This window comes from Humulus lupulus, chromosome 7, assembly GCF_963169125.1.
Source record: "Humulus lupulus chromosome 7, drHumLupu1.1, whole genome shotgun sequence".
Lineage (NCBI taxonomy): Eukaryota > Viridiplantae > Streptophyta > Magnoliopsida > Rosales > Cannabaceae > Humulus > Humulus lupulus.
In genome coordinates, this window is record NC_084799.1 from 201,447,519 (window position 1) to 201,466,903 (window position 19,385).

The following is a 19,385-nucleotide window of genomic DNA, read 5'->3' on the forward strand; positions in this document are numbered from 1 at the left end:
TCCAACTCTCCCACCCACCCCTTCTCTCAACTGCCATCTCCCCAACAACCCACCCACCAGCAGTGCCTCCCCAACCACCCACCCATTGACCCCGTTGCCACGCCACCCACCTCCCCGGAGCCACTCTCAAAGCCGTCCCATCCCCCACTCTTTCTCCCGCCCACAGTCACGTACGATCTCTCTCTCTTTCTTCACGGAGTGACCCCATCCCCGGAGCCACCCCGAGGCCGCTTACCCCGTCGATGCGCCACCCCAAAGCCTCCCGGAGCTGCCCCATCCCCCGCCCCCTCCTCTCTCTCCCCGAGGCTGCACCACCCTAGAGCCACCACGTCACCGCACCACCCCGTCACCGCGCCACCCCGGAGCCACCCATCTACCGGTGGTAAATATAAGTATATATTTTTTTTTTTTCAGTTTTATATATATATACATATATCTGTTTTTATAAATATATATATATATATGTTTGTTTTTTTAAATTATATATATGTGGCCTTGTGTTTATGTGTTTATATGTGTGTATAAATATATATGTGTGGTCGTTTGTTTATATATAAATATTTATGTATAGATATATATATATATATATGTTTGTGTATGTTTATATAGACTTTTGTTTATGTTTATATATATATATATATTACTAACTTTGTTTTCCTTTTTGGAGAAAATAAATAGGAGTAAATTTTGGAGCTTTTTCATTTGGAACATTTTCTTGTGGATCATTTTATTAATTGGTATGTGTCTCTTATTTCTTATTTTATTATTATTATTGTTATTATTATTATTATTTACTATTGTTAGAGGAGTTTGAATATCCTAAATATTCATCCATAGTGAAGTAGGTTCTGAGATACATATTATGTGTTGTGGTGATATCAGAAGGTTATGAACTTGTATGTATTAGTGAAGTACGTTCTGTGAAATTTTTGTGTGTTGTGGAGATTTAAGGAAGAAACTTATTGTGTGTTGTTTAATTATTTTTTTTAAATGTTTATAGATGGCTAGGTCATTAGTATAAGGGAGATGTTGCCCAATTTATTGTAGATTTATAGGGTTGAGGTCGGGATAAGGTCTTTCATAGGGTCGGGGGTCGGGATAGAGTCTTTTATAGGGTCGGGGGTCGGGATAGAGTCTTTATAGGGTCGGGATAGGATCGAGATAGGGTCGGGGGTCGGGATTGAGTCTTTATAGGATCGGGGGTCGAGATAGGGTCTTTATAGGGTCGAGATAGGGTCGGGTTTGGGGGTCGGGTAAGGTCCTTATAAGGTCGGGGGTCAGGATAGGGTCTTTATAGGGTCGGGGGTCGAGATAGGGTATTTATAGGGTCGGGGTCTGGATAAGATCTTTTATAGGGTCGAGGGTCGGGATTGAGTCTTTATAGGGTCGGGGGTCGAGATAGGGTCTTTATAGGGTCAAGATAGGGACTTTATAGGGTCGGGGGTCAGGGATAGGGTATTAATAGGGTCAGGATAGGGTTGGGGGTCGGGATAAGGTCTTTTATAGGGTCGGAGTCAGGATTGAGTCTTTATAGGATCGGGGGCTGGGATAGGGTCTTTATGTGGTCATCAAAACTATATATTCATAAATAATATATATCTAATATTCATACTAACAAACAAATTTGGTCATATTTAGTTTAAAGATGTCAGCAAATGTAGCTTCATACCATGGCAGAGATGGTGATGGTCAAGATCCACCAGATCCTACTACGATCACATCCAGTTGCGAGTCAGGTATTTTAAAATTTATTCTTTATTTATTTCTAATTAGACCTTATTATACAACATACTAAATTATATGATGCACTTATTTAAAACAATACAGTAGCTCCACCAAAAAGAAAAGGTTGTGGGAAAAACTTAGATGACAGAAGTCGAGAAGCTGGACATCCACTCCCCATAGTGGTTGACCCTATCACGTACAATGTGGTGGGAACGGAACATGCTGCTTTTGTCCACCTTTTGGGCACCCAAGTCATATCAGCGGTTCCAAGATATTACAAGGATTGGACGAGTGTCCCAAAACGATATAAGGAAAATGTCATTAGTAAAGTGAAGGTAATTTTTTTAGAATTTACCTTAATAATAATTGTATTATAATTCCAGCTTGATTAACATGTTTTCTCTTGATTGTAGCACATCTATCAAATAGATGGGCGGTCAGATTACACCACCCTCATTGACTGTATCGATGCTGAGATGGCTGAGAGATACCGAGATAGGAAAACTAAGCAGCACGCCCACTTCAAAAAGTTCTACAAAGGACCAGATGATTAGGACGAGGTTCTAAAGAATCCACCCAAAGATGTCACTATAAGAAAAAGACTCTACAACGACAACCTTTGTCGTCATTGCAGATCAAGAAGTCGTCACTGGAGGTCTACAGCGACGACATGTCGTCGCCAAAACAGCGTCGTTGTAGGTCTGTATGTGTAGTAACCTACAGCGACGAAAAAATGCATTCGTCGCAGTAGTGTCTTACTACAGCGACAACATGTCGATCGTAGTAGGGAATCCTTTTTTCATTTGGACTGGGACATTGCAACGACATGTCATCGCTGTAGGTGGTTGCAAAATTTGAAAATTTGAATTTCAAAAACTCCTACAGCGACGACATGCGGTCGTTGTAGGTCCGTCGACTACCCCATATACAGTGACGATATGTGGTCGTTGTACCAGTGGCCAAATTCACTATTTTTCAGCTTTTACTTGCCTTCGCTGCCATAAACAACTGAAACTTTCATCAAATTGACATTAACGAAACTTTTCTCCATGGTGACCTTATGAAGATGTTTACATAAAGTTACCTCAGGGTATACACCTCAGGAGGGTCCTCCCTCCTAATGCAGTTTGCAAACTACAAAAGAGTCTTTATAGACTCAAACAAGCCTCACAGCAATGTTTAAAAATTAAGGTCCACTCTTCTTCATGATGGTTTAATCCAGTCTCCTTCTGATCACTCTTTATTTATCAAAAACAAATCAAGTATTTTCTTAGCCATACTTATCTATGTTTATGATATAGTCATAGCTACTAATAATGAAAATGATGTCTATAACTTTAAACAAAACTTAGATAGTCGTTTTAAACTGAAAAACCTAGGAGAATTGAGATTTTTCTTAGGATTAGAAGTAGGCAGATCTCCAAAAGGAAATTTTGTTTCTCAACAACCATTTACCTTACAACTTTTATCTGATACAGGCTATCTTGGTGCATTGGCTTCTTCCTCTCCAATGGAGCTAACATCAAACTCGGCATTGATGAAGGAGAACTTCTTCCAGATCCTACTGTCTGAAGCATGATTGGAAAGCTCATCTACCTCACCATTACTTACCCCGACATATGTTATGTCGTCAATAGGCTCAGCCAATTTCTTACTACTCCATGACAACCTTGCTTACAAGCTATTAAACTCTTACTCCAATCCCTTAAAGTAACTCCGCGACAGGGGCTTTTCTTTCCTTCAAAATCTACCATACATATTCAAGCATATGCAAAAACAAGCTCTCCAACATGGATGTTTAACTAAAAATCTTTGCTAACATTGATTGGGCAAGTTGCGTTGACACAAGGCGCTCAATAACATGTTATTTTGTTTTTCTTGGAGATAGTCTCATCTCTTGGAAGTCAAAGAAACAACCTATTGTTTCCAAATCTTCCGCAGAAGCCGAATATCGAGCTATGGATAATCCAGCATGTGAAATCACTTGGTTGCAGAATCTTCTCAAAGATTTTGGTGTATCTCACTGCCGGGCAACTCTTTTGTATTGTGATAACAATGCTGCCATGTTCATATCTCTGAAAACATGGTATTCAATGAGCACACCAAGCATGTTGAATAGATTGCCACCTAGTTCGTGAAAAATTAGCAGTGGGTCTCTCAAACTCATCCATATTGGCTCCAAAAATAATATAGCAGATGCACTTACTAAGGCTTTATTTTCTACACACTTCAATGATCTTATCTCCAAGATAGGTGTAATCAATCTCTACACACCATTTTGACAGGGCCTATTAGAGTTAGCTTAAATTTAGTCAAATCTTATTTAACTAATTTTGTTTTATTGTGTAACAAAATAGGTTAGCTTAACTAACCTATATTTTTTGTCACAACCTATATATATCATATTAGGCTTAATCATGTACACACTTTTACTGATTCAATAAAACAAAAGACTTTTATTTTCTCTAATAATAAATATAAAACAAATATTTTTTATAATTATCTATTCTATACAATAAGTATGTAGATAACGGAAATTCTTAGTTTTAACGGTTTTTTATTTTTTTAATGTTAACTTTAATGGAATATTCTTATATTTAACATAATATTTTTATATTTAACGGTAGTTTGTAAACACTTAAACTTAAATAAAATAAAATAAATAATTAAAAAAATTAAAATAGGATATTTTTGAGATATTTTACAATGATAATTATTTAAAAATAATAAATAATTAAGAAAATTAAAATATGATATTTTTTAGATTTTTTACCATGATAATTATTTAAAAATAACAAATAATTAAACAAATTAAAATAAGATATTTTACAATGATAATTATTTAAAAATAATAAAATCATATGTTTTATAACTTAAATAAAATTTAATTAAACTTAAAGTCACTTATTAGAATAATATCATATTAAACATATAATATAATCTACTATGAATTAGAAACAAATTTTTTTTTTTAAATTAGCAAAAAACTTAAATTTAAAATCCACGTATAATATTTAATATAACATTAAATATATAATATATAATCTCTTGTTGTCACTCCAAAATTCAAAAACTAGAACAAACATATACTTAAACAAAAATAAATAAATAAATTATTTAATTAAAATATAATATTTATTCAAAATTTATATGATATTAATATAAATTTGTTGACGCCGTTTTTCGTCAAACAATGAAAGAAGAGCACATAAACAATAACTGACAATGGCCAATTGAAATAAGAGAATACAAACACACGATTTTTACGTGGTTCAGCAGTTAAATCTGCCTAGTCCACGAGTCTCTGTTATTAATACTCAAGATTATCTCTAAGAATTCTTCAGCATGAATTCTTCAGAGTTTTCTCTCAAGGATCAGAATTTCGGTCATTTACAATGGTACATGGCCTCTCTATTTATAGAGAAGATCGAAGAATACTATCCCACATATTTTGGGTAGTTACTCTTTTTGTGTAAATCAAATAAATGACTTTAAATGCATATAATCAGATATAAAAGGAAACGTCCCCTGAAGACCAGGGGGCGTATAACTGACCAAATAATATCCCACGATTCTAGGGTATTTACAATAATAAATGAGGATTACATCTCGTATTTACAACACTTATAGATATTCAAGGTAGTCATCACGTATCTCTAAGGCTTTAGCCTCCCAGGTTTCCTGTCATCTTTCGAGCTAGAGATATCTCCCGAGGTCGCACGGCTTTCAAGGTCGTATGTGCGTCGAGCTCGGGACCCCTGATCCGAGGTCATCCCTGTAGATGAATGCTTCCCCGGAGCTGCCTTTCGAGATCATGAACACTCCGAGGTCACCATATTTGAGGTTGCCTATGTCCTGCAGGCTCGATATTTAATCTTGGAGCATATTTCCAACTTTGTGAGTCCACTTGTTTGCGAATCCAACTTTCGAGATCATATTTAACATAGCTCGAAATCTGAGTGTAACAAAATTTAATAAAAATAATTAATAAATTTTATAAATAAAACTAACCAAAACGTGTATAATGCATATTGTTTATATCTAGTATATAGATAAATTTTGGACAAAAATCTAATTTAGATGGATTAAGGGAAAGTTGTAAATAAAATAAAAACTTGTGAGAAAGAAAGATGATTTTGTAGTCTATTGAGAATGATGAAGAATGAAAGATAGTGTGATTTGGTATTATATTAGAATAATCTTTTTGTAAATTGCTATGATAAATTCCAGCTTTGGTTTCGAGGAAAGTCCAAAAAGGAATAAATGAATTATAAATTAAAAAGCACATCCAATCCAAAGAAGTGAGAGAATATGAGTCAATGAAGAGTCAAAGTACTCTTGTTCTTTTCATCGAAATATCCTTAAATAATATTTAATTTAATAAAGAAAGACCGCAGTGACGTGGTCTTTGCTGTGATACGTTGTATTCTTCTTAAGAACAGCATGCAAATATAAATAAATATCTTTTAACAAATATAAATACTTTAAGCCTTACTTGTGGCCTGAGTGTTTTTCATTTGTGAATAATTTTTTTGTACCATTTTTTTTTATAACGGTGTATATTGAAGTTATTTAGAATATTTTGTAAATTTTTAAAAAATTCTGAATAATTTATAGTATCAAAAATTAATTCAAATATATTATTGCACGTGTAACTAATTTTTTTTTATGCGCATGGAAAGTTTGAACCTAGTTTTCGGTACTGTAAATTATTATAAATTTTCTAAAAATTTACAAGATATTCTAAATAACTACAACATACACGATCATAAAAGATCATAACAAAACATATTCATGAGTCGAGAACAGTTAATACACTCGTAAATAAGAATTGTTCTAAACATAGATATATATATATAATTTTGTATTTTTCTTTGCATCTTTCTTTATGACAGACACGATGAATATGGTGTTTTTTGTCTTTTTTTCTTCTGCCGTTTTGTATATATTTTTTTATTAGTAATGTTAATGTATTAAACGTATTATATTTATGTCAGATTCGACTTATATAACATGCTCGTGCACGTGTATTATGCCTACTTCTATTATTTATATATATTAGTACAACTATTGTGCAATACATATTTTAGTTTTATTTTAAAAATATATTAAATATATTTATTAACTTTTTATAATTCTCATATAAATTTTAAATAAATAAAAAAATATTATATATATGAATGACATAAATATATTAAAAAAAATTAAACATAAATATTGTTTATAATTTTCTTTTAAAAAAAACCAATATATGATAACATTTTATATCATAAACTACACTATTTAATATATAAAACATTTATGATATTATTTAAATTACACATTTATGATAAGAAACATTTTTATTCTTGATAGAGTATAAATATTATTCTAATTTTTTATGTAGTTACTAAAATCTTTAATAAAAATTAAAATCATGTATTATATATTATTATAATAATGATATTTCATAATATTTAAATTTATATTAATATAATTATTAAATATCTAGTTTTGTATTAAATATTATTATAATGATGATATTTTATAATATTATGAATTTATATTAATATAATTAATAAATATTTATTTTGAATAACTTTTAAAAGTATATTTCATTAAATATTTGTAATATTCTATTAAAGTTAATAAAAAAATTCGTTAAAATCGAGAATTTTTGTTATCTACACATTTTTTATATAGAAGATATATTATCTTATTATTAAAAAAAATCGTTAAATATAATTTTTTAAATAATTTTTAATTTTGCTAGTTTGGTATATTAGTATTTTTCTAATAATGATAATGCAATTATATATAGTATTTTGAAATATAAAATTTTATTAATATTATTATACAAATCACTATATTTAGATAAACTTTACCGAATCATACAATTTGCTTTAAGAAAACTCAAAATTTTATTATATATAGAAATTTTGTATTGTAAAATAGTATATTAGTAATAACATTTTTTATAAATATTACTTTCAACTCCTTCGTAATTTCCTACTAAACATTATAAGTTTTTTTTCATTATAATTCTATTATTTTTAGCACTATTTTAATTTTAAAATTTAAGGTATCCAAATTTTGAAAATTTTCAATATTGAGTACTTAAAGTTGACTATTTTTTATGCAACGCAATAAAATTAATAAATTTTGCATACTTAATAAAATTGAAAAAGAATACTCTTTGGCATTTAATATTTTAAAATTCTTGAAATAACATTTTGGTGTCCTTTTAAAACTTTTCAATTGGTTTGGCCTGATGATAGCTAGATCCTTGAATCATTTATAAGAAATAATTTAGGTTAGAACTACTAATTGTAGGAACCTAACCAAAGGGATTTGTTTTCACTTTTTATTTTTATGTTATTACTATTTTAATAAACTTTCTCCATTTTGTACTATTTATCTTCTTTATTCTAAATAATAATAAATTTATTCCAAACAAAAAAATATATTATTTGTACTTTGAAGACCTAAAGTTACCAATTTGATTATTTAGTATTAAACCATTTAAATATTTTTTTAATTTTATTAATTTGAAAAATTATTTATTTAGCAATGATTGGAATATAAACACTCATAATTGAAATTCCCAAATTCTATAGTTAATACACAACTCAAAACAATAAATGTCTTATTTATCATTTAAAAACTCTTAAACCAAAACAATTGTTTCACTTTTAAACTAGGGATGCACATTTTCCCCATGGGGACGGGGCCCCACGGGGACCCGCCCCTAGTGGGGCGGGGAATCCCAATCTAAATGGGGAATGGGGCGGGGACGGGGATAACTTTCAATCCCCGAATATTAAATGAGGCGGGGACAGTGATAGCACTCCCCGCCCCGACGGGCCCCATTTAAATTTTTATATATTTTTGTAATATTTTATATATTTTTTATGTGTTTTTGTAGTATAATAGTAATTTTTTTAATATTTTAAATAATAAATATTGTACAATATTTTAATTTACATATAATTTACGATTTTTATTTAAATTTGTAATTTAAAATTTATTTTTTAAATAAATGAGTTCCCCGTGAGGATTCCCTGCCCCAATAGGGGATTCCCCACCCCGTCCCTGACGGGAAATAAGCAGAGATGGGACGGGGTGAGGACGGGGATGGAGGGAGCACTCCTCGCCAATTCTCTGCCCCGTGTGCATCACTATTTTGAACATTTACTTGACAATAACCTTACTTTACTTGGGAAAGAGACACTAAAAACATCAATTAGGGATCCTATATACTATATTCACCAGCTGTTCTTATTATTATATAACCCGTATTAGAAATAACATTTATATTTTTAATTGTATATCAATTTATTTTAGATTTTTTTTGTTCAATATTAATTTAAGTATTTAATTAATATATTAATATGTATTATTATTAATCATGTTGCGTATTGTATGGAATGGAACCCATCCAAACTTAATTACCAACTCAAACACATATCAATTAAGATATATACTTTCTTCTTAAAAAAATGAAAAGACAAGAAAACAAGAGAAAAAAACAATACAATTATTTATTTATCACAATAAAAAACATCATCTTTTAATAAAGGAGTCATATTTGGAGTCAATGACTGGAATTTTATCCATACCTAATTTAGTCAATCATTTTTTGGCGGGATGGTTGGATCTTGAGCTTTGTAACTCAAGGTTTGAGATTCAAACTTCCACACCCTCAATTTGTACATATTATATAATAAAAAAATATTTTCACTTTTTTAAGGTGGTATTGCAAGTAACCCGATATCGTGGTGATAATTGTGGTGTTGTTGTCCCTCTCTTCGTGACGAGGTTCGACACTCATTCTCTAAGAGTGTACTTGAATGTGTCGGATTACGGTTTGCAAATAGAATTTGAGATTATTAATTGAGATACAATGATGTCACATTATATGTAAATAAATAAAAAATCCATACCTAATTTATTATTTAAAAAACAGTTAGAGCTACAATATGCTTGTTCTGTGCTTTTAAGACAGATCCATAACCATTGTTTGTAACTTGTCCAATAATCCGAAGAAAAACAATACCTAACTCTACTCTATTCTGGTTTTCGTTTTCCGGGAAAGTTTTTAATTTCCTAGAAAAACTTTCTGCATTGTTCGAGCTAAAGTAACAGATGGAGGAGAAGAATGATTCTGTGATCATTGAGATTCCAGGAGACCTTAAACAGTGGTCAGAGTGTATGATCTACAGAGTTCCGAGAAAGCTCCGCAAGGAAAACGAAACAAATTTTACTCCTCAGTTAGTTTCAATTGGCCCTTTTCACCACGGCAGAAGTGAGCTTAAAGGAATGGAACCCCACAAGGAGAAATACCTTGACGACTTCTGTAAACGAACTGACAAGACCGAAGAAGATCTGGGAAACTTCGTTAGTGAGCACTCGAAAGAAATTTTGGCTGCTTATGCAGGTACCATTGAGGAGTTCCCTCTCCAAGTGTTTGATCAAATGATTCTCAGAGACTCTTGCTTCATACTCGAGCTGTTGTGCCTGTTTGCTGAGAAGAAATATCATGATCAAGATGACTACATATTGAGAACTACATGGCTGAGGAATGCTATAAAGCTGGACTTGGTTCTTTTTGAGAATCAGCTTCCTTTCTCTTTTCTAGAGAAGTTATATGCCTTCGCCGAGCCTCGACATGAGATTGAGAATTTACTTGGAAGCTCTCAAGTCCAGACCATTCCTTATCCCGACTCAGAAGAAGGCTGTGGTATCAATTCTTGTATCCATTTCATTAAAGGGATTTTATCATTTAAATTTTCTCATTGTGTCAGCGGTCCGAAGAATCCTGAAGAAGATATCAATAGTAGTACTAGTAGGAATAGTACTGACAATGATGACCATACATTGTTGAAGATTACCTATAATTTCTTTGCAAATCTCTGTCCTGGGATTGGTGCGGGGAAAGAATTTGATAGGAAAGAAATTAAGCATTTTACTGATTTGTTCAGACATTTTTGGCTTTCAAGGGATTTCAATGAAGGCCGAAAGCTTGGTAGTCCCTTCAAACATGAGAAGTACCTCTACAGCGCAACAAAGCTGAACAAAGCCGGTGTTAAGTTTGTTCCCTCGGCAAACGAACAAGCAAGCTTGGTCGAGTTTAACATTACAGAGAGGCGCCCCTTGTTTAACATCATACCATTTTTGAATACTCTGAAAGTTGAGCTTCCTCCATTCGAGATACAAGGCAACACAGAAACCCTTATGGGAAATGTCATCGCATTGGAGCAGTGTCTCTATCCAGACAAGGCTTACATCTGCAACTACGTTGCTCTGATGAGTCAACTAGTTGACACTGTTGAGGACATTGAGTTTCTGGTTGAGAAGAGGATCATTAAGAACATGCTTGGCAGCAACACGGAGGTGGCTGACTTGGTTAACAGGCTCTCCTATAGAATCACTGAATCACATTTTGTTTATGCTATTAAATGCAAGCAGCTTAACAAGTTCTACGAGACTAAGTTCAACGTTTTAAGGGCAACCCTCAAAAGGGTGTACTTTAATGATCTTTGGACAGGAAGTTCCACTGTGCTTGGCCTTTGTATCCTCTTGTTTTCAGTCTCTTCAACCATTAAGACTCTGTTTTTCCCTGAGCACTAGTTTAGTGAAGTTTACTAGTTTAGTTGGATGGTAATATTAACCGTTGGATGAGGGGGGATGTATCTTCTCTAACCATTGTTTTAGCCACATATCTTTTGGCAGAGTATCTTTGTAAAAATTTATTGCTATTTAATTATGATGTAATAATATAAGTTGAGATGTCAAAAGGATAGGAAATTCTCTTGTTGGCCCTCAATTTTACTTTTTATTCTTCAGCAGGGGAAAAATAAAATGTCAATTATAAAATTTTAAGCAAAAAGATAATCAAATATTCTAATTATCCATGTAGAGTTAGTTTTTCTTTTAAGTTTATATATATAGACCAGGTTGAGTCATAAATATTGTCGTGATTTTAATAAAAATTGGTTCAGCATTTTCTTTTTAAATATATATATAATAGAATGAATTATAATTTTATAAGATGTATAAATATTTATATTAATATTTTCTATATATGTAATAGATAAACATAATGTTGATATAGATATATATTTCCATGGCTACATGACATATATAATATACAATAATATTTAAAAAAAAATTAATAATAGAAATAAAATAAGAATATAAAAAGTCATTGTGTAGACAGTAATATACATGCATCAACTATTTTTAGTTTCTAATGTATCTCAAAATGTCCTTTGGTGAATTTGATAAAGAAAAAGAGCTTCAATCACTTAATAAAAAACAAATTATCACACAAATTTATAAGATAAAAAAAATGATATATATCTTTATTGTTTTTAAATAAATATAATTTAATTATTTAAATTATCATACAATATCTTGAAAATATCATTTTTCAATTAATTAATTAATTTATTTTTATTTAAGTTTATATTTGTTCTAATTTTTGAATTTGCCAGTAACAATAAAAGATTATATATTATATGTTTAATATAATATTAAGTTTAATTAAATTTTATTTAAGTTATAAAATATATGATTTTATTATTTTTAAATAATTATCATTGTAAAATATCTCAAAATAGCTTATTTTAATTTGTTTAATTATTTATTTATTTAATTTTATTTAAGTTTAAGTCATGCTTACAATCTACCGTTAAATATAAGAATATTCTGTTAAATAGAAGAATATTTTGTTAAAGTTAACAGAAAAAAATTAAAAAAAATTAAAACAAAAATTTTTCGTTATCTACACATTAATTATATAGAAGAGATATACATATATATACTAGGTGGGTATCATAGGTGTAGATGTGTAAATTTGTCAATCAGATGTGCACAGACTTCTAGGAGAAGACTTCTAAGAAAAGATTGCGAAAATAAAATCAAACTCATACATGAAAATAAAATAGCATGTTATTCATTTGGAAAAAGATTTTCACTTATTTACAATCATAACATAAAAAGTAAATAAAACAAATAATAAAACTACTAATCTAAAAATCGGGATCTTCTACATCTGATCCGTCATCTAACATATCGTCATCTATCTCCTCATAATCATCATTATCATGAGCATCAAAATGCCCTCTAGGAAGGTTTGTGAGAATTCTATGTTTTTGCTCATTTGTGAACTGAAACTCAAATTTTGCAGTGAACCTAACTAAGAGGAAATAATATCTCATCACTAATGGTAGTTCATTCTCATCATTCATGTCTTCCCATATTTCTTCTAAGGCTGCTATTACAGAATGAAAATCTTTAAATAGCGTTATTACTAGTACATATTGTTCTGTTGATCTTAACATTATTTGCTTAGCCTCTTGAAGGCCACCTATCTCTTGGTGAAACAAAAGCAACCTTCGAGTAATCCTTTCTAGTGCCCCTACGGTGTTTCTTGGCTCCCTTATTCTTTTTAAAGCCTTAATGGCTCGGATATCTTGGTAGGTTAAAGCTCCGTTCATTCTTAACTGAAAACATAAACACTAAAGGTGTTAGCTATACACATAAGCAACATAACTAGTAAGTTAAACACTTACTTGGCGATCAAAATCGAAGCTTTGAGCGTGTGTATCGAGGAGAACTTCATGCGAAGGAACCGTTGCTCTGATACCAACTATAATGACCCACTACTCTAGACTTTTGGACCATTAACAAAACTATACATACAATCCTTAATAGAACTCATATTTGCGAAAATACCATAATTTTATTAAGTAACTTGTAAAAATAAGAGTTACTTACAAAATAAATACCAAGAAGGATATGGGATCCCATTGTCTTTAAAAAAAAAACATGATTTAAAATAAAAAGACATTACATAAATAGTGCGGAAAATACATGTAAAAAGACATAAAAAGAAACTACATCCTCGAATCGAATAACGCTCGGCTCCTTGACTCCATTCACCATCGATACACATTCTCTAAGCGTCCACGAATCTTACCGCCTCTTAAGCTATTTTCCTGCACATAAAACAAAAAGGAATGAGCCTAATGCCCAGCAAGGAAAATCTAACACATAGTCATAAACATAAATTTCGTAATAAACATAAAGATATATCATAACACATATTACATACACTTATTATAATTGCCATTATTACTTGGGGTCCCATAGACTAAACAAGTCATATGCCCATGGGGTTAGTGGGGTCCTAATAGCTAAGTAGGTCATATGCCCATAACCCATTTGGGGTCTTGTTAGTCATATGGGTCATATGCCCAAGCCTACAAACATATATACATACATATCATAACACATTTAATAACATAAAACATAGGATGACATAAACATATAACATATTGATTCTAGCCTATTTTCCTTACCAAAGTTACCGGGATATGTGGACTGAGTTGGGACTTTTGGAACACTCCTAAAACCGTATATAAAGGGTGAGTAGATTTGAAGAAAAGAGATGAAATGAAAGGGATGGAAAGACTAAACCATTGAAAGTCACACTTACCAAAATTTATGTGCTCAAGAATTTAGATTTCCTAACCAAAATAAGAATGAGGTTAGGAGACTGAGTAGAAGACTAAGAGAAGGAAACATAACATAAAACAAATGAACTAGAGTTTTGGTTTACCTCAAAGACTTGTAAGACCAATCTACACCACAGCCGAAATACTATAGAACATTACTTCCCAAAGTGTTTGATAAGCTTATGATGTTTAAGCTTATGATTTCCCCAACCGAGGTGTTTAACTCTCACACTCTCCTAGCACTTGCAGCTTCTGAACTTAGAGTAAAAAGGTGAATAATGGCTGGGTACTAGGTCTTATTTATAGAGTTTAGGTATGAAAGGATCTTGATTTTACTTGAATAAAAATAATAGCTTTTTAGGTGAAAATAATTTGAATAATCGTTCAGCAGAGGCTGAAGACTCGTTCAGAAAGATGCTGGACTTATCAAGAGTTTGAATGGCTGAAAGGAAAAGAATTCAAAAACATTTGAAAATACTCTGAAGGAGGCGATATATCGCCCCCTGTAGGCGATATATCGCCTGGGCCAGTATGCCTGAGGCGACCGTGCATCGTCTCGTGTTTTCCGTATCTACGTGCTGCAATATATTGCCCCCTATAGCTGCGATATATCGGTACACGCTGATTAATTAAACACGAAATTACACATTTTTAGCTAAGTTTGAATGGAGTAAACAGCCTTGACTAAGCCCTCAACGTATTCAAAGCTGTTGACTGACCCTAATGCATTCAAACTTTACTCCTTATTAAATTTAATCCTCCAAAATACTTAATCTTTAATCACCCATTCATAACATGTGCTTAAAATCCTATTGGTTGATATCTAAACCTTATAGTATAATAAATATTATTCTTCATATCAGCTATATAATCAAACCTTAGGTTAAAATTAATATTCTTAAACTATAGGTCAAACTTAGAAAGTCTATAAGTACTACTATGAGTATCCAAATAATTTCCGGTCTGAACCAAAAATCCACAGTAACAAAAATAATACTATACATACTATAATACTACTAAATAATTAGCTAAGTAAAGTTCTTGGACTCTACACACGGGCTGGAAAATGCTTCTCCAACGGTACAATAAGGTCAGGCATTTGCAAAAAAAAAAAAAATAGTTAATAATAAAAAATATTAAGTAATCTGGTAACCATCGAGGCCTGTCGAGTCATGTCAAGGTACAACAATTTATAAGTCTATCTATTTTCATCGAGCCCCATTGAGGAATAATTAAATTCAGTTAATAAATATTTTTAAAATTAATCTGGTTTACATAAAGGTCCATCGAGGCATGTCGAGGTAACATTTACATATAGGTGCAATCGAGTTGCATCGAGCCCTATGGAGGTCTATCGAGGCACACTCAAATTCTACTACTATCTAAGCCAACAGAATACCATCAAGGCATGTTGAGGTAACATGTCAAGGTCAGTCGAGCCTTGTCGAGGGTCATCAAGGTACTAAAACTCCTACTATTCCCAATTCTTTCAATTTCTATCGAAGCATGTCGATTTCTATCGATCTACAAGTCATCGAGGCCAGTTGAGGCCTATTGATTTCTATCGAAGTGAGTCAAAAAAACTTGAAAAAAACTCAGATTTCCTATTTCCCAGCCTCGATCTATCCTATGAACAAAAATTAACAAATAAACCAAGCCCAGCAATATGTTGCAGAATAAACAATTAAATCCCTCACATTTGCCTACTTCGGGATTGTTTCATCAGCATATGGGTCGTTCTCGCACCCGCCTACTCTGGTCGTCCCCTCCGACGAGTTTCCTTCCCAGTGATGTGCGATCGTGGTCGTGGAAGACAATGCCCACGGATTTGCTTAGCATCTGACTGATTACCTCGTAGATTTGAGGGTTATTTTTGGGGATTTGTGTTTTGGGGACGAGAGAGTGAAGGAGAGAATATAGAGAGACCAAGAGAATAGAGAGAGGGTTTTGAGAACTAAGGGAAATAATGGGACCAAATCCTAGAAGAAATTCATGAAGGATTTTGTGGAGACCACACTAGGGGGCATAGCCTATCAAAGAAAATTATAAGACAAGGATACTTCTGGCCAACTATCAAAGCAGATGCATTCAAGTATGTCAAGAAATGTGATAAGTGCCAGTGATTCGCTACGATTCCGCGAGCTCCACCATCCGAGCTAACCATGATGACCTCCCCATGGCCATTTGCGGTATGGGGAATCGATCTTATAGGCTCGTTGCCAACTGGCAAAGGTGGAGTAAAGTATGCAGTGGTCGCGGTCGATTATTTTACAAAATGGATCGAGGTCGAACCTCTGGCATCGATTACCTCGAAAAAAGTCTAGGACTTTGTGGTTAAAAACATCATCTGCCGATATGGAATGCCAAAGAAAATAGTATCAGATAACGGTACTCAATTCGACAGTGAATTATTCACCCATTTTTGTGAAAAAAAATGGGATAATAAAAATCTTCTCCTCTGTTGCCCATCCCCAATAAAATGGCCAAGTCGAAGCAGTAAATAAGACTCTCAAAAGTTCCATGAAAAAGAAATTGGAAGAAGCTAAGGGAAAACGGTCTGAGGAGTTGCCCCAAGTTTTGTGGGATTATCGAACTACAGCTCGCACCTCAACAGGACATACCCCTTTTTCCCTGCCATATGGATGCGATGCCATGTTACCAATCGAGGTTGAAATACCCACTATTTGTAGCCATGCTTATGATCAAGCCTCGAACCAATCCCAGCTCAAAGTAAGTCTGGACCTTATTGAAGAAAGGCGAGATGAAGCTCAACTGAGAAATGCAGCATACCAGCAATGAGCTACCCGATATTTTAATAAAAGGGTTCAGACTAGGGAGTTTGGATCGGGAGACTTGGTGTTAAGGCATGTGTTCTTAGCTACAAGGGACCCGGCTGCTGGCGTACTTAGGCCTAATTGGGAAGGACCTTACCAAATTGAGTCAGTTATCCGACCTGGCGTCTATAAATTGGCGTAATTAAATGGAGAATTTGTACCACGAGCTTGGAATGGCGATCATCTACGACCTTACCATCAATGGTGTAGCCTAGCATATGGATGTGAGGCTATGTTACCAATCGAGGTCGAAATACCCACTATTTGTAGCCATGCTTATGATCAAGCCTCGAACCAATCCCAGCTCAAAGTAAGTCTGGACCTTATTGAAGAAAGGCGAGATGAAGCTCATCTGAGAAATGCAGCATACCAGCAATGAGCTACCTGATATTTTAATAAAAGGTTTCAAGATAGGAAGTTTGGATTGGGAGACTTGGTGTTAAGGCGTGTGTTCTTAGCTACAAGGGACCCGGCTGTTGGCGTACTTGGGCCTAATTGGGAAAGACCTTACCAAATTGAGCCAGTTATCCGACCTGGCGTCTATAAATTGGCGAGATTAAATGGAGAATTGGTACCATGAGCTTGGAATGGTGAACATCTACAACCTTACTATCAATAGTGGAGGAATGATGTCTCATGTAACCATGCTTGTCTATCTTTACAAACTTTTGTTAATAAAGTATCCAATTTTGATCAAAAGTCTTTTTTGTTTCAAAGTGTTGTATTTTTTGCAAACTCTCTCAATCTAATAATCTATGATCACACTCATAGGATATTGAGGGGGCATCATTGGTATATACACCATAAGTTTGAAAAAATAAACAGCATACACAAAAAACTAATGTCTGGATCATTAACCCAACATAAAATTTTAAGTGTATTCTCAAAAGTTTATCCGCGAGCTAAAATAATATGGAAATAACCAGATCTGTAAACTAAAATAATTTGGACGTAACCAGATTATTAAAAACAAAGTATCTGGATGTAACCAGATACGTGAACTAAGATTTATTTGGATGAAACCAAATTTTAAAAAAATATATATTCGCGAACTAGTGCGATCTGGATATAACCATATCGAGAATATTTAAGTGTATGGATTACGAACCAAACACGACCCAAATAGGTTTGGAACAAACCAGCTAAAATCAATCGACATGAGTGGGAAAAAAGATAAACCTACTGAAGGCTAAGTCGATACCGAGGCTAGAGTATTTTGCAACAAAAAGTTTTGACCTCATAACCTCAAGGAAATCTCCGAGGAAGAGGAAAAGTGACTATGAAAAGCAAGATACAACTAAACTACTCGGCTTATATATCACTTAAGTACTTTCGAGTGCGTGGTAAAAGTAAGATCCGACCTTGTCAAATAACGAGATCGGACACGGATATATCGAGCACACTATGCATGAATGCGTCAAAACTCGAGCTTAAATCCAACAGATATGTTTGTACGAATAAACAAACATAAAAACAAATCTTTAATATAAATTGCTTAAAATATTTCAATCTAAGAGATGTAAAGCAAAAATATTAAAGTAAAGTCAAACATGATATTAAAAATATCAAATGTAAATAGCTCTTTTACAAGTTATACATTGTTTATGCCCCAAGGGCATGAAAAAGAAAGGCTCTAAATTATTACAAAAATTTTAAAGGGACGCAGCCCATGATCGAGATCTAGGAAGCAGGAGCATCCTCCTTAGCCTTCTCAGCATCCTCCTTGGCCTTAGGATCTAAGAAGTAGGAGCATCCTCCTTAGCCTTCTCAGCATCCTCCCGAGCAGCTTCCTCCGCCTCTAGCCGAGCTTGCCATTTGGCCAGAAGCTCGTCCTCAAAGGAGCCCAAGAAGCTTGTGTCGAGATCGGCGTTGTTGGCCCAAATTCTATACATGGCCATGTCAACTGCCCGATCCGTCCTCTACTTAAACTCTTCGAGAAGACGAGCCTATTCACCCTCTATTATCTCGAAGGTAGCCTTTTTCTCCTCCTCGAGCTTGGCATTCAGCTTCTCGAGCTCCTCGACCCTAGAGTTTTTCTCTTTAAGCTCAGCCTCCAGCTTTGACTTTGCAGCTTTAAACTCGTCAGCAAGCTTAAGCTGGAGATCCTTTGACTCCTAAGCATAGGACATGCTTGCCTGAACCTCGTTATTCAGCTTGTAATTTAGCTGAGCAACTATAGCAAGAGCCTGATACACAAATAAATCAAGTTAGAATATGTTTCGAAGTAAAACTCAAACAAATAAAAAAGTAAGAAAAATTACCAAGGAGATAAGCTCGGTTTTCTTGTCATAGAGGACATTGGAGTCCCGAGCATTGACCAGGAACT

General features: G+C 33.4%; 1 protein-coding gene across 1 annotated transcript; it reads left to right on the forward strand.

Moving 5' to 3' along the window:
• Nucleotides 1-9,731: 9,731 nt before the first annotated feature.
• LOC133790135 (UPF0481 protein At3g47200-like) lies at nucleotides 9,732-11,557 on the forward strand. Its single transcript, XM_062227677.1, has one exon. The coding sequence runs from the start codon at nucleotides 9,850-9,852 to the stop codon at nucleotides 11,332-11,334; it is 1,485 nt and encodes a 494-aa protein (XP_062083661.1). The 5' UTR covers nucleotides 9,732-9,849; the 3' UTR covers nucleotides 11,335-11,557.
• Nucleotides 11,558-19,385: the final 7,828 nt, after the last annotated feature.

Bases quoted from the DNA above. Each gene is read 5' to 3' on its own strand.
- LOC133790135 (XM_062227677.1), top strand. From the start codon at position 9,850: ATGGAGGAGAAGAATGATTCTGTGATCATTGAGATTCCAGGAGACCTT.